The sequence below is a fragment of the Magnusiomyces paraingens genome (genome assembly GCF_902498895.1).
Source record: "Magnusiomyces paraingens strain CBS 517.90 genome assembly, contig: contig4, whole genome shotgun sequence".
Classification (NCBI taxonomy): domain Eukaryota; kingdom Fungi; phylum Ascomycota; class Dipodascomycetes; order Dipodascales; family Dipodascaceae; genus Magnusiomyces; species Magnusiomyces paraingens.
The window spans coordinates 1,481,456-1,500,162 of NW_022474070.1; the positions used below are offsets into that span (position 1 = coordinate 1,481,456).

Sequence of the window (18,707 nt, forward strand, 5' to 3'; positions counted from 1 at the left end):
TATGATTAATTAAAATTTATTAATTTAAATGGATTGGTAATAAGCTTTAATTTACTTTTCTTCTTCTAGAAGAAGATCTTCATTTCCATACTTCCTCTCGAATTCGGCGAGCCTCGCACTCGTAACACGCAAGAAGTCCATCAGGACGCAAAATAAATTCGCTGGAGTCAAACGGGCTGTCACATTGCTCACAAGCAAAGCAGCGAGTACACCATGATCTCCCCAATGCTTCAATACATTTGTCGCCGGTTGAGTTCCCGCACTTCCAGCAGTGGATTGCTGTTTTTTTGGTATAGCATTCGCGACACCACGGCACCTGCTGTTTCTCCATCCCGAGCCCAGGAGCTAACTTGGATTTTGTTGGCAACGCTGTAGTCTTTGTGCTCTTATGTTTGGTAACTTCTAAAGGATCTACCACAATGTAATCAGCATGTGGGCCAAAGGGCTTGTTGCATGCACCACAGAAAAAGTGATCCGGATGCCAGTGTTTTCCGAGCGCGGTGATGGCAGCACCTTCGATAGGAGATGCGCAGTATCCGCAGCGGCGTGAGAAAAGTTCATGAAAGTCCAAATGGCACAAAAACCGTCCAGGGGGGTGCTCGTAAAACTGTGACAGCTCGAGAGCCATGCCACAGTGGGCACAAGTAAAACATGATACGTGCACGGTGCGATTATTTGCACGAACAACGCGTTCGTCTGGAGATACTGTGTGTAAGCATACACAACAAGTAGTTGACGAGATAGAGGACGAGGTAGACGATCGGTGCAGAGACCCGGGTGTGGGAGGTTGCGGTCTGCGAACTGAAGGTTTATGGGAAGGTAAAGGTCGAGCCAAAGTAGAGGCGGCACGAGCAACAGCACTTGCAGAAGGCGATACGACAGGAAGAGGTCGACGGGGAGACACTGAAACCTGAGAAGGAGACCGAACTGGAGAAGGTCCTGGTACGGAACTTCTTGTGGAGCTTCTGGTTAAAATTCTGGTCGGACTTCTGGTCGGACTTCTGGTCGGACTTCTAGTTGGACTTGTTTGTATGCAGGTGTCGTTGCCAGTAAGGTTTGTAGAGCTTGTGGTGACATCGGCGGCGGCGGTGGAGGTGGTTCCTTCCAGAAACATGGTACTAAACTTATTGTGCGGCTGAGGTAGGCCAGAACTACGGCGATGGTCGCCATTGGGGCCTGCATGATTGGAATGAAGAGAAGCAGCAACAGAAGAAGCCAAGGGGCTTTTCTGAAGAGGTTCAGGGGTTGGTGCCACCTTGGAATGTTGCTCGGGTTCTTCCTCTTCCACTATTTGAAGCAAAGATACAGAAGTCGTCACGGTTGGGACAGAGGGACCGTCATTTTGAGATAGAGCAGCGGGAGTAGCAGGAGTAGCAGGAGTAGATACTGAGGACCTATGCTGAGACATGCGACGAGGAGGTGCGGCTGGTACCTGCTGGGGAGTTCTGGGGAGACTGGCCATACGGATTGGCAAGGCCTTGGGCGTCAATGAGGACAAAGGCAAGCCCGGCAAAACCGAAGTGGATGGTGAGGACGAGGACGAGTCCAAAGAAAGCAATGACGGAACACGGTGGGCAGTCTGCTGCTGTTTACCAGATCGGGTGCGTGAGGCTTTGGATGCAGCGTGTGTGGGAGGGACAGCATCTGGCTTTAAGAACGATTCGAAATCACTTTCGTAGTACGAGAGTTTAAACAGGTCCTGAATGAATGGAATGTAGAAAAAAAATAGTAGAAATAAAATAATAAAAAAAAAGAAATAATAATTTTATTAATAACCGATAATAATAATAAAAAGAATGGAGAAAAAAAAATAAGTCAAGAAAACCAATAAGAACAATTAAGCAGCCAAATAAACGAGAAACAAGTAACCCAAAAGTACCGGATACACCTTCTCGTTTGTCAAAAGCTCATTAATAAATTTACTAACCTGAAATTCGGCGTCAGAGTCACCTGCACTAGGTGGAGGACCGGAGACAGGGTTTGTCTGAGACGACGGCACCAGCGCACCTGGAATCTTGTCGCTGCGAATGTGCTGGAACGATGTAGTATCGTTAATAGTAGTAGAAAAAGAAGAAGAAGAAGAAGGAAATGCAAGAATATTATCATCATCAGATGTGTTGTTTTTTGTAATAGACACAGTGGATGAAGCAATGGGACTAGAACTCTTGGAAGGTTTATAGTCAGGAGTGGATATCTTCCGATTCAGGTTTAAAGCCGGCGAAGACGACCCACTTTTTTCAGAAACAGGAGTCAGGGGGGCTCTGGGAGACACAGACTTGTTTCTGGCAATATGCAGGGGCTCTGTGGCCTTGTTAAGCGAGCGCAAAAACTCAGCATGCATCTGCTTAATGTCCGAGTCGACCTTGAACATGGTGTTTGCTGCAGAGACAGGTGCCAAAGAGGATGCAGTTGCAGCTACAGACATTGAAGACGATGCTGGCACAGAGCCATGTCCCGTTATAGCATCAAGTTCGGCTTCCGATGCAAAAGTGGCCGAAGATTCAAGTACGGGGCTCGGAACAGCACTGGTGTTTGTGAGAGAAGTGGACACAGTGCGCGCCGAGGACATGGTTGTAGACGTGCTAACGGACCGAGAAGAAGACGATGTCGCATAGGAATGGGTTGAAGACCCGGTGAAGTTGCGTGAAGGACGATGGGATATAACAAATGGAGACGGACTGGCTGTTTCTCCAACAGGAGGGACACTCGAGCCACTGCTAGTACTTGTAGCCAATTCCAAAATATCGTCATCATCGTCATCATCATAGTCGTCATTAACGTTGTTATGGTCCTCTACAGATGCGCTTTGTTTACTGCTGCTGTTGCTACTACTCCTAAGATCGTCATCATTACCACAACCATCATCATCATCCTCGGTGAGGTCAATAACAACGCTATCATCTGAAAGTGAAGACAACCGTTTTATTTGTTCTACTGAAAGAGGTTCGGTAGTAACAATACTTTGAGCCATTACTGATCTTTCACTGGATACAGTCTGAAATGAGGCTTTCGAAGAGAGTCCTGATGAATGAATGGAAGATGCTTTGGAGCGCATGCGAGATACATCTGGCAGTCGCCGTGCACCTACAATGTGATGATGCTGTGAGTTTGATAAACTAGAAATTGAAGGCATTCTAGGTCCTGTGGATAGTGGTGGAGCAACAGCCTTTGGTCCAACTGAAAACCTATGTTTGAGTGGCTGCTGCTGCTGCTGCTGCTGTTGTTGTTGTTGTTGTTGTTGTTGTTGTTGTTGTTGTTGTTGTTGTTGTTGTTGAGGTTGTCTCAGTTGTTGCAGTGGCGTTGGAGGCAGACGCTCGTGTGTTTTGTTATGCAATGGTGGTTGCTGCTGATCCAGTTGGCGCAGCGCAGGTCTTGGAGCAGACGAGTAGCTGTCACAGACAGATTTCGGGTCTTGAATATGCTCTGTGTCATTCTCACCGAGTGAACTGAGGGGTTGTTGTTGTTGTTTTATTCTGGAATGCGGACCAGATGGAGCCAACGAGTTGAGTCGGGATGCCGAGGTTGCTGTGAATGAACGGGGTGGTTCCCGAGCACCAAGCGGTCTTGCAGGACGTCTGAAAGTCGAAGCCGCTGTGGCCGAAGAGGCCACTGAAGCGTCGAGATTCTGCATTATGCGAGCGGATAGTTTTGATTGATTGTTTGTTTTGAAGGGATTGTTGATGGTGGTTGTGAAGGTTTATTTTTTTTTTTAATTTTTTAATTTTTTGTTAAAATTCAAAACAATTAAAAAATAAATCCTGGAAGAATTCAAAATGAGTCAGCAATTATGTAAATATTCACAAATATTCCAAAATGGGGAATGCGGCTTGTTCACGGAATTCCCACCTTGTGATGTTGCTGTTTACGGACCAAAACAAAACAAAACAAAACAAAACCACCACAAAACCTTTCTGCTCAAAAGCTGCTCAGAAAGACATTCCATCATCATGGATATCAAGGTCAAAAGCCTCCCGAACCAAGATTTGGTCAGAGGATTTCCTGGTATTCCAGCGACTTGGGTAAGTTTAAAAAGAAGCTACAGTCTTATTTTCTGTTTTTTCTAACTCTGGTACAGCCCCGTTTGGAGGGCACTGTTGAAATTCGGTCACCTTCATTAACAGTTCTTCAAATATCCCAAGTGTATGTCGCACTCTACCGCACAGACACTATCAACGTGCCCTCTGCACGGCCAGCTGGTATGGCCGGTGTTATTAAGCGCGACAAGTCGTACCTTATTGGGGAAAAAATTAAGCTTTTCCAGGCGTCAACTTTCCCAGCCTCTGGTGGCGAACTGGTGACCAACGGGACGACTGGATCGTCTCAGTTGTCGTCATCTTCATCTGCTTCATCAAATTCAACAGCAAATAAACGATACGATGAAGTACTAGGCCTTGATCTTAACTTTTTGCTTCCACTTCCAATAACTAAACAACTCCCAGCATCCATCTCGCTTCAGAAACGTGCAGTAGAAACGTCATACCAACTTTTTGTTACTGTCATTTATGGGAAGCAACTGCTTACGCTCCACCAGCCTTTCCCAGTTCGAATCAAGCGTTATGATAAGCTTTCTACTTATGGACAGTTTCATGTTCCACTTAAAGGTAATATCGTTTCGCCAGACCACCTAGTTGAGTTTGAGTACTCTATCCCACAGTCATCTTTTGGTCCGCGCGATTCCATCGTTTCATATGTAAAGATATTACCCAACCCAGATCTTGGTGCAAAGTCCCGCAAAATCAAGCTCCAGAGGCTCTCAGTTCAAGTCGTCGAAGTCATTACTTTCAATACATCAGAAGTTAGCAGCGCTAGTTTTATGTCATCTTCATCATCAACCTCTATTTCTTCAGGTGCCGGTGGCCTTTCATCAAACGCACTTTCTCATACGATTTCTACAACATCATCAGCTTCTCTTTCCACAATTAATAGCCATTCTTCTTTTTCTCAAGATTCCTCTTCTGGTGATGGCCCCATTGAACGCCGCCGTAAACTTTGCAAGGCTACTAATCAGCTTGATATTAAGCTACCTGAATCTGGCTATCGTTGCGAAATTACCATGGACTTCCCCACAACCGATCTTCGCGAACCACGCGAAGTTTCTGGTGCTCTTGTCCCACAAACGCGCACGGACATTCCTCTTATTGCAAATAATTCTGGATTCACAACAGCAGCACCATTATACAGGGTAGACTATCTTCTTGTCTTTAAGGCAAAGTTTTCTCACTCCAAGGACATTTTAATTGAACAGCCCATCACAGTCACTCCATTTGATCATGTAATGTGTGCTTCCCTCATGAAGGCCATTAAAATCGCTGTCGAAGAGGCTAACGAGGCCTACCAGGATAGAGAAGAGTATGTCTTGAACTCTTCAGCCCCAGGGTCTCGCAAACAGGGACCTAACGGTGCACAGTCTTCTTCATATATTGTTCTTGACAAGAAAACAGGTGAGACGAAAAAGGTCTTTGTTCCAACTGTCTATAGACCAAACGATACAAATAGTTATACAGCATATGGAGTTCAGCCTACCGGAGTTGGTCTTCTGGGAGGTGCTGCCAAACCTATTCTTATAATTCGTTAGTAATAGAATTAAACATTAAAATGGGGTTAAAAATGATTAAAATAATTTTTTTTATTTACTAAATTTATATTATTTTTTTTTCTTTTTCAATTTTATTCATTCCTACCTTCCGTTTCGTGCTTAAACATCTTTCTTTCCAGACTTCTTAGTCAAACCCTGAGACTCGGTTGCATGCTCATAATCTTCAGCAATAGCATCGTCATCGTCATCTCCCACGCTGAACAAACTGTCATTTTCGTCATGGTCCCACTTGTTGTACTTTTTCGCGTCATTGTCCGAATCATTGTCGGTAGTTGAAAACACGGTGCCCGACTGTGTCGACGTACTAGGTCCCGCGCTGGTAGCAGCTCTAGCACCACTACTTCCGATACCATTACCATTGCTACTACTAGCAGCAGCAGTACTAAGATTTGTCTTGTCGTCAGTAGGCTTGTTATCCTTGCTTGGGGAATATTGTGGAGGTGGCGAAGAAGGATCATGTACGCCAGTCGATTGTCTATCATCTTGGTTCGGTGAGTGGCTTCCAACAGCCTCCTCTTCGTCCCAGTCAAGCGACTCTCTCAAAGAGCCAATCTCAAACTCTTGAGCCTCACTTTCGTCTTGAGCAAGTTGCGAGGACATGGCAAACCGCCGGTTATTGGCAGTGGGTCTCCAGATGAAAGCGATGATGCAAAAGTCGGCAAAATACACGACATTAAGCCATCCATCCAGTAGGAACCAGCGGGTTTGCCAGTGTTTGGTGATAAAGTCAAGAGTGGATTCGTTTGCAAAGATAAGCGAGTTGATAAAAAAGAAGCCGAAAATAACAACAATTGAAGCAAGCAACAATCGCCACAGATTCTTGTACATCTCTGCCTTGACATGCTGCTTCTTTTCTTCAAGCTCCTTGGTCGTGTTGGTCAATGCTGACAAAATCCATACGTAGAATGCAGTCATAGTTAGAGACAATGGGAGAACAACAATTAAAATAAGAGGGCTGGAGTTATCGGGAGGAACAATGTATGAAGAAATGGTCCAACCAACGGCAAAAAGGAAATGAGCACCGGCAAGAGCACGGCACTTCCACATAAGACTACCGAGTGAGGGCTTAACAACACCATATCCAAGACACACAATGAGCAGCAAAAAGAATGTAAACGCGTTGCGGAAACTGTTCAAAATAGACAAAATAATCAAATATACTTTTGCACCAGTATTGTCGCCGTGAATATTGGTATAGTCATAGTAACCCCAAATGGTAATCATTTCAACAACCAAAAATGCACAAATGGCGGTAATGTAGTTTTGTACGGGAAGAATGTCAGACCGGTTTTGAATGTACAAAAACATCCAAAGAGCGAGCACCACGGCATAAGCCAAGGCAGCAAAGCCAAAAAAGAGCAGCTTGGGAATCTGCGTCGCCGGAAGCTTTCCATACGCGTTTTGAAACACCACTGCAGCCTTGAAGTCGTTGCTGGGATCAGACATGAAAGTAGAAACGCAGTAGTAGCCAGTCTTACGAACAGGGTAGTGAATAGCCTGAGGGTTCTGAAGCTCCACCTTTGTCGTGTAGATTTGCGCGTAAAGAGGGTCCTCAGTAGTTTCATTAGCAACAATAAACAGTCCATACTGGTCTTCAGTACACAGAGAATCAGAAATAGCAGAGCTGTCGCAAATGTACTTGCGTTGAGTCACTCCATCTTCGCTGCCCACATCAACGCCTAGAAGGCCCACATTGCGGTACTCAAAAACAACCAAAGATAGAAAGCCAGAGTTCTTTTCAGCGTCAACATGAAATGCAACTTTACATTAAAAGTAATGAAAAAAATGGTCAGTTATCAATGAAATTTTAAATATAATCGGAAAACTCACCTTCAATATAGGGGTCAATGGGACCACCCCAATCAGATTTCGCGTACATGCCGTTACACTTTTGGGCATTATCGGGGTCCTAAAAAATTAGCAATGTCGTTATAAACCTTCAAAAATTCCTATATGCTTACAATCTGAAGAACGTTGGCTACAGCGCCCGAAGCCATGGCCAGTAGGGCCGTGCCAAAGACCAATGGTCGTAAAAAGGCGGGTGTCATTTGTGTGGTTGTAGAGGATGTTAGTGGTGGTGATTTAGTGTGGGAAGCAGGAAAAGTGTGTGAGGTGGTTAGTTGAGAGGGAAATAAAAAAAAAAACACGCAGACACGCTTAAGCACCACGTATACCAGGGTTAGGGTGTACTACCACAAAATCCTACCTCGTGTATCTTAAATAGAGCCAACTTAATTTAATTACTATTCACAACTATATAAAAAAGAAGACCCAGCACCCGGTCCCCGCTCTTTGTCCGGAGTACCGGTTCCGACTTCGGGACTTAAACTTGAATCAGAGAGAAAAGAGACCCGTCGCCTCCAAAGTTTTCCAGAACTTTGTCAAAGTCTCCAGAAAAAGAACTTCCATCTCCAACCGATGTTCCACCAAGAACCCCGTCAATGTCCAGTAGGTTTGCAGAGGTCGCCATCAAAAGCTTCTCATCAGATTCCCCAGTAGTAAGGCCTAGACTGCTCTCAGTACTGCTAATGCTGCTTACACTGCTTATGCTCCCCACGCTACTATTGTTACTAGTTGTGCTAATAGAACCATTGGTGTCATCATCGTCACCGTTTCCAGTATGAGCTTCTAATCCCATTCCACTAGCTTCCTCGTAAAGAGCATGTGATCCACCAAGTGTAGGGTCAACGCCACTAGCTAACTCGTAATTCCCATGGCTCATTGACCCCATAGGCTTTAACTGCATCAACGGCGACACAACAGCGCTGCTGGCATGGCTAATGGCTGCAGCAGGCGCAACCAGCAGCCCATCGTGAAGCATGCCATTAGTAGCAATCAGCGCAGCGGCAACATCCTCAGCAGAAACACCATTGTTTTGAATACTGTCTGCTGCAGTTTCGGAAACAGGTGTAGCTGTTTGTGTGAAAGTCTCGTTGAGGTTTTGAAGCTTGGTTTCAACCAATGAGTCATCTGTAGAAGTTGCACTTGATAGCGATAATGTAATTTCGGGAACAACAATGTCTTCATTAATGAAAAAAGAAGTTGTGGACGCCTCATCTGTAAGCGCAGTATCGTAGATTTGTTCGTCAAAGTTTTGGGAACAGTCACCATCATCCTCAACATGAGTCTCAAGCATATTGCGAAAGTCTTCAATTGACTCGTCAAGCAGCAAAGAAGGCAGTGATTTGCTGCGTGATTTGCTCATGGAAATTCCAAATGCAATATTGTCTGCAAGACGGGATGCCGAAGATACAGGGCTAGTAGCCTCACTCATAGTCCCCGCCATCATTCCTGTGGGGCGGCCAGCAGCATTAACTCCGCTTCCCATTGCAGCAGCTGCAGCTGCCATCATAACTTGGGGCTGACCAAACTGGCCCACCATAACTGGGTTCAAAGGATTCATTCCAAATGCCAATGGGCTCTTGACTCCAACCACTTTTCCGGGCTCATGCATTGATATTCTACTCAGCTGAGTAGCCAGCTGTGCAAGGGGACCCTCCAGTTTATGGACCATATTGGTAGTGGCTTGAGATTCTTCAGAAAAGTCTTCGCACGGAACCCATCCAGGCATTTTTGGGCTTTGTGTGCTAAATATAGGTGGCTGGAAAAGATTTATTATAATGTCACCCATGTTGGGATTATCTGAGCGTGGTGTCAATTCCAGGCTCTTGACACTCTTGAGGTAGTACTTGATGCGGAACCCTGTTCCATTTGCGTACATTGTGTACGAAATAGCAGACTCAATTGGTGAATAAAGAATAATAAGATCACTAGTTACTCCACCAGCTGTGTAAACTCTGCGCCATTTGCCAATTTCGAGAGAAATGCAAGACAGGTGCACATTTTGGCTGAATGAAGCAGCAGCGTTGAATGCGCCATGTGTGTCAATTGGAGCTCCGTTACCCATGGTGGCAACAGCTATTGGTGTGGTCCCGGCTGGTGTGGTCATATGACCCATATGGCTTCCTGGAAATGCTGCCATGCTGTTTCCAACAAATGTTGGTGGGAAAGTTGCAGCCATGGGATGAAGACCATTTTGCAGTTGACCAAGTATTGCACGGTTATAACTATATGGTCCTCCCATAGAAAATTGAACATTTGAGGGGAACCCATTTCCATGCTTTTTAGCCAAAATTTTATTTTTGGCCCGGTTGTTTTGAAACCAAATCTGAACCGACCGCTCAGTCATGTCAATTCGTCGACCAATCTCTTCTCGTGTTTTTGCATTTGGCGTTTGGTTAATCTCAAACTCACTCTTGAGTACATTTAACTGGTGAGGTGTAGCACGTTGTCGCTTTTGATTTTTTTGTTGCTGTGTAAGAGTGGACTTGCGTTGTCTAGTTGAGGATCTCTTGGAGACTCCATAATCAGACATGTTGCTATTCATCTTGAAAATGAAACTTTATCTAACTATTGTAAAAATTAAAACAAAAATAACTTGTAAAGAAAATTAAATATACAATGTAATATATAAGAATAGGATTAAACAAATATGAGATAAGATATGATATGATGTATAAAGATATTTATGAAAAATACTCCGAAAAAAAAAAGTTGAACCAGTTTGGGAAGCCTTTGATATTTATACTTTTTATCTTTTTATCTAAGAGGAGAGTAGAAAAAGGTCAAATATCATTTACATATAGGGAGAATTAAAAACTCAAAAAGAACTTTTAGGCAACCGCCATACCGTTTACATTGAAATTGATATTTTTTTTTGCCTCAGATAGAGAGCTTCAACCCCCCCAAAAAACAGAGTAGCTTCAAATGTAATAGTGCCTATGATAATAACGGTTTATAGGGTTTGAAAAAAAAAGGTTCTGTGAATGTTAATGCGGATTCATGTAAAAGAGCTTCTTTTTTATTTATTATGGAAAGGCGCTATTAGTGTATATGAATCAAAAGTGTGTGCAGCTTAGTCTTCAAATGCGCCTTAACATGAGATTCGTAAAAATGGCCCTGCATAATGCTGGCATGAAGGTTAACCCTCTTTTATTCTTTCTATTTTTTTTTTTCTTTTTACATTTTACATTTTTTTCATAGCTCTCATTTTTTTCTACCTTCACTTTGAAGTTTCCTATTCAAAAACCGTACCAAAAGTTGACCAGGCTTCCCTTGAGCTCAAATTAATGGGTTGGAAAAAATGGAAAATTCAATTTACTAAATTTGAAAGTTCTTTTATACGGGTGAGTCTCACAAATTTAGAAAATTGATTAGAATGGGTTGATGATGGTGACTATTTAGTGAAATTATATTTTTTTTTCTTTCTTCAACATTCCATTGTTAGTTTTTAATAATTTCTACTTCACAAGGTCTTTGTATTCCAACTCTTATTCTTATCCACCTTTGATCTTAAAGCGGGCACTAAAAGCTGCTTTTTTTTTTAAGTGGGCAACCTATTAAGTGGATGGCCCTTACTTTGATTTTTTTTACTTTTCGTGGGTTGATATTCCCTGAAAATGTTTGTCAACCTAAAGTTCCCAATATAAAGGTTTCAAGCTTTTAGCGAACAAATGCTTTGATTTCCAAGGAAACTAAAACATTTTTCAACACATTGATGGAAATGTTTGAAAATAAAGCCGTTCTATTTGCATAAATTGCAAGTGAATTCAAAAAATAAAAAAAAATGGCAGAAGCTGTCCTTTCAAAAGCTTCTCTTTACCGAAAAACAATAAACTTAAAAAACAGGGGCGAGAAAAAAACCTTCCCGGCTAGAAAAAAACATAATTTGTAATTTAAATATGAAACAGCTCCAAAGAATTATTGTTCTTGAATGTCACTTCCTTTTTTTTTTCTTGAGAACTTCTCTTCATGCATAGCCTCTCTCAAAGGTTCACACCATTTTTTCAGGAACCGAAAGCATCTTTTTTTCTTACAATTTTTTTGGACACTTGTCAAATTGGTCATCGTCATATGGTTAGATGGTCATCTGCATCTCTGCTGTTGATTCTGCTGATGTTTTTTTTTATCCATCAGGTCAACTACAAAAAGCTCACAATCTAAGGTTGAAAAATTGATGAGTTTGTTCTAACCGCTGATTGGTCTTAAACTCACATTATTTGTGATGACATGTTTTCTTCTATACAAGTAACCTTTTTACTCAGAATGAGTTTGAAACCATCTACTGATCTTTCTAAATCAATGATCGTCACAATTGGAGAAATGTTGCATTTTTAACCCATTAAAATCATGTAATGTACTTCATCAAATTATTTTTTATCTAAAATTCTATCAATATATATCAAAATGGATAGACCATCAAAGCCCAAATAGGAAATTAGCCTTAGCTCTTTCATAACTGTACTAAAAAAAACCTCTGGACTTTTTGCAGAGAACTCGGTTTTTTTTACACTTATTGCCGAAACCCTTAACAAAAATTGTGCCACTTATTTCTATCTTACCTTTATTTTTTTTTCTACGCTCCTTATCTAATACATTTATCTAAAAAAAACTCCTTCTCGAACTCTTCCAAAAATGAACTAGTGGTATTCGTTACAAGTCATTTGCAGTTTATGCCATTGCAATTTTTGTTTTCTGCATAATTTACTTAGCAAATAGAAAGGTGCGCACACAAAAAAAGAACGCCCGAAAATATTCTGGAGCCCCTTTTCAATGAAATACTAAAGAATGGAAGTTCTGCTATTCAGTTTTGAGAGAACAATTTCATGTCAAAGGTTCTAGAGAATCCGCTAGAAGAACTATAAATGAAACTATCTAAAAATAAAAAAAACTTGAAATTTTTTTGTTAAATTTTCGTCTAAATAAATAAAGTCTTTAAAAAATTCATGATAAACTACATGTTTCAATATCACTATTAATTCCAAGTTATCGACGACAAATATTTCAAAAAAGTTTATGGATTAAATGGGAAAAAGTTTTTAACTTCATCCGCTTTTATTTTTAGAGGAAAAATGTTTCTTTCACTTTTCTTCTATAAAGTAACAGAAAAAAGTAATTCTTTATCAATTTTTGGTTAAGTAAGATTTTTGGGGTATCTATCTGTTTTGGTTAAATTACTTTTTTCCTAATTTGTACAAAGGCAAAATGCCAATTACTATCATAATCTACTTTCCCCACTTAATGCATAGCCACTAAGGATTGAAAAAAAAAAAACCTGTACTCTATTTTTGACTAGATTATTCAAGTATATGATAAAATTCCACCACATATGTCATTAACCAAACAGTTAAGAAGATAAAAAAAATTAAGAAAATAAAAAGGTCAATATTCAATATTTAACTCTGTGTCCCCACAATTGGTGGAAACATTAAAAAGTGCCAAGTATTTCAAATTAATATATTTTTATAAAAATAAATGCCCTGGATATCTAATCCAAGTTGTTTTTAAACATTATAGCCATAGAATATAAAAAACTGTTTTTAAGACTATGAATCTAGCGTATGTTGTTATATTAATACGCATCTATTTTTTTAAAACTTCTTTACAGCAGTTTGATAGACTGTAGAATGTCTCAGAATACCCGGGATATTTTCAAAAAAAAAAAAAAAGGTTGAAGACAGCTTTTGACTTGATCACTGTTGACTTTAAAATCCTTTCCTTTTGTTTAGAAACTAAATTTTAGAGAAATCCACTATTTTGTATATACCTTATTAATTATTATTTTATTAAGGGAGATTCCTTTAACTCCGTGAAGCCAAAAACAGTTAAAAATTATAAAATTACACATTTGGTTTAAGCCAGATGGATTTAAGCAGTACTTCGGGATATATTGAAAGAAAAATATTAAATATATGTAAACTTTATTTCTTCTATCTCTCAATATACTTTCATATTGCTGAATAATGGCAATGAATAAAAATATGGGCTCTTGTTCTTCTTGCAAATTATTACATATGGTAGCTCGGTTTATGCATAATTTTCAACATACAAGTCCAAGACTATAAATAAAAATTCATCTACAATTACACTTAAATTAACTTGAGGATTGTAATATTTCGTTTTTTTTAAAAAAAAAACGGACTATCATTGATTTTCATTTATGCTCTAACATTTTTAGTTTCCTTCTGAACGTTTTTGTTTTTTTGCAGATTGGCTTCAAATCTTTGTCTATATCTTCTCTTGTTTTTTTTATAGATAAAACAATTTGTTAAAGCTTTATCCAAGGTCAAAACTTCTCTGCTAATCAAATCATAATTTGAGCTTGCCACAGAAAACCTTGTCATTTATTGGTCTTTAAAATGTGGTATAGAAAACAGAAGTGTAAGTAAGGAAAATAAAGCTGGTCGCTTGAAAACTTCAGAAACTAATAGAAAGGTGCTTGGGATCAATTTTTGGGAACATGTCTTAAAAATTCTTGAAGATCAAATGTCTCAACTTTTGTTCTATTATTTTTTTGCGGAAAGAACCTGAATACAATATTTTTTAAAAATTAGAAAAAATATTTCTGTAATTGTTTATGAAACAAGACATAGTAGAGTCTTTTGAAAAAATCACTTTTTCCCGACCATACCTTAATCATAAGTGCTCTTTGTAGGCTAGAAAAAAAACTCACAAGCTTTGTGACTTAACAATAAAGTTCTCATTGAAACTCGGCCCTAGGCTCTTTTCACATGAAAAAAAATAGCACGGCGCCATATCTGTTTACACACTAAACTCTATACTACCAAGGAAAGAAAAAGGTATTAATGATTAAACTACGGGAGCTATATAATTGTTGCAAAAATGGGTTAAATAGGAATTTTTAAAAAGTACTATGTTATCAAAATTGTACAGATTTGACTAAGATGGAACTATATACCGAAAGCAATCAAAAAAAAAAAAATAACAAATAAAAAAAAATTCTAGGTGGGTTTCTTGAAAGTTCATTTTTGTTTTTTTTTTGAATGCTTTGTTTGAATATTAGATAGTTCTAATTTACTTTTTTGTTAATAAAAAAAGCTCCCAAAAAACTTGGACAGACAAAAGGGTTGTAGGCGATTGCCATCTAGGTTCACTATCCAGACACCCGCGTGGTTTTCACAGCTTGCCGATGAAAAAAAAAAATCAACTGCTTATGATGCCCTCATAATGCTATTGTTTTCAAAATCCATACTAAACACGGTGGAATTGTTATTTGTGCAAGTCTAAGAATATGCTTGTTGAGATAGCTAGGTTTAAATGGTTAACTAATAAGTACCAAAGCTTTAAAATTTCTCTAAGTTTGAAGGATAATTTAATTATCCTTCTATCTAAGATCTAACTCAAAAAATAAAAGGTTAAGAGCTTTCAGAGCCATTTTCAATTGCCTTGGTTTTAAATGCTTTCCACATTTGCTTAAGAAAAAGGCACACATTTCTGGAAATGTTAAGACTTTTTATAATTGGATTTAAAACATCAGTGCTCAGTTCGGGGCTGCACTTAACGACCTTGTATTCCTGTTCCGATAAGTCAAGAGTGCATGAAAAGGGCCGGGTATAATTACTTGGGTCAATGTTTGTAAAAACAAACCGCAAAACATCATCTTTTACCCCCTCAATGTGTAATCCAAGTGTTGTTTCCCAAAAGTTAAGCTCTGGATTAATAAGAGCCATTTGTTTGCTTATTATTTCTTTCTGTCTTTGTTGCTCTAAAACCAGTTAATCCAGTGATAACTTCAAGACATAATTTTTTTATTATTTTCCCCTCATACCTTCTTTTCGCTGTTGAATGCTAATCCGTGCTTCTTCAATTGCGTTTAGTAATGTTGCTCGATTATGCTCCATTTCTTTCATTTTTTGGGTAAAGTTTGAGATAGTATCCTGACTAGCCTCGATTTCTTGTTTTTGAGCCATGCGTACTAGAGATGCAAAAATACCCAAGTTAAACACACTTTAAGTAAGTAAAGTGGTTGTTATATTGGGATTAAATCAAAATAATTTCAAAAGCAGTTAGTTTTCAAAATCCTACCAATATAATAGGCTCACTAAACATACATTCTTCTAACTCTTGGTCTCTTTTGCGATAAGCATCAATCTCATTCTTAAGTCTTTTTTGGGTTTCTATTTATAAGTCAGTTAGAAAGTTTAACGCATTCATGTGAACGGACGGTTTGCAATATTAAATTACCTTTCAACTCTGATAGTTCCATAGTCAGCTGGTTCTTATCATTGATAATTTTTTTTTGGTTTCGTGAAATATAACGATCGAGTTCTGATGAAAATTCTTTCATCCGGGTACTCAAAACTTGACTCCCTAAATCAAATGTAAATGAATTTAAGTCATTTGAATCTTCATGCAAAGGTACTAAAGCCATTTTGCCGATTTGGTTTATGAAGATTAAAAAATTGGGGTCTGTATTGGTGATACTAGACGTTGAAAATGGGGGAGTTGATGAAAATGTAAACAAAAAATTTGTCATGAATTTGAAATGATTATGTAATTTAAAAATTTACACCCTCCACCATTGATTCTTTTTGTCTCGATTTTTTTTTTTTTTGGAAATTGGAATTTACTTCCATTAAAGAATTCCTCCGCAATAAAAAAAATGGCCAAAAAACCTACTAAAGTCGATAAAGAAGCCAAGAAGGCCCGCATGGCCGAAAAGAATGCTAAAAATGCTGCTAAGTCCGATAAAAAGGACAAAAAATTGGCTAAAAAAAATGCCGGATCCGACGACGAAGATGATATGGATATCGATGAGATTCTCGAAAACTATAAAAAGGAACAGGAAGCTTTTCAAGCTGTGACTATTACTGCCGTTGAAAATGGACCCTCAAAACGTATTAATGCAACTATGGTAGCATCCCCTGTTCAAGGAAAGCACGAATTGTTCTTGTTTGGTGGTGAAACGACAGAAACCAAGCAAGTTCGTACCGGCAATCGCCGTTTTGGTACAAGTAGCGTTATGACAGAAACGCTTGCTGTATTTTACAACGATTTGTATCATTACTCAGTTGATACTGATCAATGGCGTCTTATTACATCGCCCAATTCTCCATTGCCACGATCTGGCCATTCCATGTGTGCACACCCTTCAGGTGTTATTCTTGTTTTTGGTGGTGAATTTTCTTCACCTAAACAAACCACTTTTTACCACTACGGCGACACTTGGGTTTTAGATGCTGAAGCTAAAGAGTGGACAAAGGTTGAAGCCAAGAAGGGACCTTCTGGTCGTTCGGGCCACCGTATGACTGTGTGGAAGAATTACATTTTGATGCATGGAGGTTTCCGAGACTTGGGCACCAAGTCTATGTATCTTAATGACTTGTGGGCGTTTGATGTGACCTCGTATAAATGGCATCAAGTGGAGTTTCCTGTGACCCATTTGCTTCCTGATGCTCGCAGTGGTCACAGCTTTTTGCCGCACCCTGAGGGTGCTGTTGTTTGGGGAGGTTACAGTAAGGTCAAGGCCCCCCGTAATACCCAAAAGGGTAAGGTTCATACTGACACATGGCTTCTTAAGATGAAACCCGATCTTGTTGGTGTTCGCTGGGAAAAACGCAAGAAAGCTCCCTATGCTCCAAGTCAGCGTGTTGGATGCTCCATGACCCACCATCGTGGTCGTGGAATTTTGTTTGGTGGTGTTTTTGATCATGAAGATGATGATGATCGCTTGTCCAGTACTTTTTACAATGACTTGTATGCATACCAGACTGAGATGAATAAGTGGTTTACCCTGAAGCTTCGTTCCCCACGCAAGCGTGCAGCTCAAAACCAAGCTCAAAACCGAAGTGGTCGTCGTGAAAACCGTGACACTGATTTGGAAAACACTCTTTCTGAAATTTTGGAGGGTAAACTTGATTTGAAAGATAGCGACGAAGAGAAGCCAGAAGCCATCAAGGAAGAAGAGGAAGAGGTAATTATTAAAAAAGAATACCCTGTTGTTAACACTCTTCCCCATCCTAGATACAATGTTACTTCTGCAGTTGTTGGTGATTTGCTTTTCTTGTTTGGAGGTGGCTACGAGTATAAGGAAAAGGAATATCATTTGGATTCGATGTATTCCATCGATTTAGGCAAGTTGGATGGCTGCAAAGTTTATTGGGAGGATCTTACTGAGCTGGAGAACATGGAAGAGGAAGAGGAAGAGGAAGAAGATGAAGATGAGGACCTTGAGGATGATGAGGGCGATGATTGGGAAGATGACGAGGACGAAATTATGAATGATGGAGATGACTTTGAAGAAGAGGAAGACAAGGAGGAGGAAGAGGAAGAGGAGGAATCTGAAGAGATTCCTGATGACCGCCCATGGCTGCCGCATCCCAAGCCATTTGAATCCTTGAGAGACTTTTATGCTCGCACAAGTGATGAACTTCTTAAATGGGCCATGTCTCAGGACCGCGAAGCACGTGGCAAAGATCTTAAACGTGTCGCATTTGAACTTGCCGACGACAGATGGTGGGAACGTCGTGAGGTGCTTCGTGTACAAGAAGATAAGATGGAGGAACTTGGAGGTATTGGTGATGTCATTGAAAAGGATGCTTCCAAGCCTAAAGGTCGACGTTAGAAAATAAACTGTTTGTGTTTATTTATTAGATTTGTTTTATTTTGTTACATAGGTTATTATCATGGTCATTTATTATATACATTTTAAAAAAATAATGGTTTTATCACCATTCTAAACTCCGAATGAAGGCTTTTCTAGAGTCTTGAGAACCGGAGTCTTTATTTTCTTGTTGTTGCTTCTTTTTTTTCTTATCTGCACATTTGGTCCCGCCACATCCGCAGCACTCTTTTTTTTTTGATTTAGAGTGGTCATTATCGTCATTATCGTCATTATCATTATCATTACCATCATTATCATCATCATGGCTGTGATCATCGTCATCACTATGACTAGAACTTCTTTTGCGAGTCATAGTTTCAGATGGAGTGAATGTTTTGTGAGAATCTGAGAAAGAAGAACGTGGGGTTTGAGTATTTTTTATTTTAGTGGGGTGATTTTGTGTGGGGGTTGCAGACGATGTAGTTTGCGGCTGGAGACTTTGGTTCATTTCGAAAGAAGCAGTTCTATGGCTAGGGTTTAAAAGAAATGAAAAAAGAGGACGTGAGGAAGTAGAGTCAAGCATTTTAGCAAAAAAAAAAAAGAGTTCTGATGGAGATAATTGAAGATAATTTAAGAAAGATTTTGAGAAATGAAGAAAAGTTATTTTAGTTAGACTGGAGAAAAAAAAAAAAAAAAGGGGAGGACCCG

General features: G+C 39.7%; 7 protein-coding genes across 7 annotated transcripts; 2 read left to right on the forward strand and 5 right to left on the reverse strand.

Annotated features, from left to right (window-relative positions):
* Nucleotides 1-79: 79 nt before the first annotated feature.
* SAPINGB_P005244 (uncharacterized protein) lies at nucleotides 80-3,631 on the reverse strand (the record flags this gene model as incomplete). Its single annotated transcript, XM_031999958.1, has 2 exons — nucleotides 80-1,699; nucleotides 1,928-3,631. The coding sequence occupies 2 exons, from the start codon at nucleotides 3,629-3,631 to the stop codon at nucleotides 80-82; spliced, it is 3,324 nt and encodes a 1,107-aa protein (XP_031855849.1).
* Nucleotides 3,632-3,947: 316 nt separating this feature from the next.
* On the forward strand, nucleotides 3,948-5,575 carry SAPINGB_P005245 (uncharacterized protein; the record flags this gene model as incomplete). Its single annotated transcript, XM_031999959.1, has 2 exons — nucleotides 3,948-4,019; nucleotides 4,076-5,575. The coding sequence occupies 2 exons, from the start codon at nucleotides 3,948-3,950 to the stop codon at nucleotides 5,573-5,575; spliced, it is 1,572 nt and encodes a 523-aa protein (XP_031855850.1).
* Nucleotides 5,576-5,695: 120 nt separating this feature from the next.
* On the reverse strand, nucleotides 5,696-7,644 carry SAPINGB_P005246 (uncharacterized protein; the record flags this gene model as incomplete). The annotated part of the gene is made up of 3 exons (XM_031999960.1): nucleotides 5,696-7,356; nucleotides 7,427-7,505; nucleotides 7,558-7,644. The coding sequence occupies 3 exons, from the start codon at nucleotides 7,642-7,644 to the stop codon at nucleotides 5,696-5,698; spliced, it is 1,827 nt and encodes a 608-aa protein (XP_031855851.1).
* A 275-nt stretch (nucleotides 7,645-7,919) lies between these two features.
* Nucleotides 7,920-9,983, reverse strand: SAPINGB_P005247 (uncharacterized protein; the record flags this gene model as incomplete). Its single annotated transcript, XM_031999961.1, has 1 exon — nucleotides 7,920-9,983. The coding sequence occupies one exon, from the start codon at nucleotides 9,981-9,983 to the stop codon at nucleotides 7,920-7,922; it is 2,064 nt and encodes a 687-aa protein (XP_031855852.1).
* A 4,828-nt stretch (nucleotides 9,984-14,811) lies between these two features.
* On the reverse strand, nucleotides 14,812-15,827 carry SAPINGB_P005248 (uncharacterized protein; the record flags this gene model as incomplete). Its single annotated transcript, XM_031999962.1, has 4 exons — nucleotides 14,812-15,161; nucleotides 15,225-15,371; nucleotides 15,508-15,573; nucleotides 15,641-15,827. 4 exons carry the CDS (start codon nucleotides 15,825-15,827, stop codon nucleotides 14,812-14,814), a joined length of 750 nt encoding a protein of 249 aa, XP_031855853.1.
* A 231-nt stretch (nucleotides 15,828-16,058) lies between these two features.
* On the forward strand, nucleotides 16,059-18,020 carry SAPINGB_P005249 (uncharacterized protein; the record flags this gene model as incomplete). The annotated part of the gene is made up of 1 exon (XM_031999963.1): nucleotides 16,059-18,020. One exon carries the CDS (start codon nucleotides 16,059-16,061, stop codon nucleotides 18,018-18,020), a length of 1,962 nt encoding a protein of 653 aa, XP_031855854.1.
* Nucleotides 18,021-18,123: 103 nt separating this feature from the next.
* Nucleotides 18,124-18,582, reverse strand: SAPINGB_P005250 (uncharacterized protein; the record flags this gene model as incomplete). The annotated part of the gene is made up of 1 exon (XM_031999964.1): nucleotides 18,124-18,582. One exon carries the CDS (start codon nucleotides 18,580-18,582, stop codon nucleotides 18,124-18,126), a length of 459 nt encoding a protein of 152 aa, XP_031855855.1.
* Nucleotides 18,583-18,707: the final 125 nt, after the last annotated feature.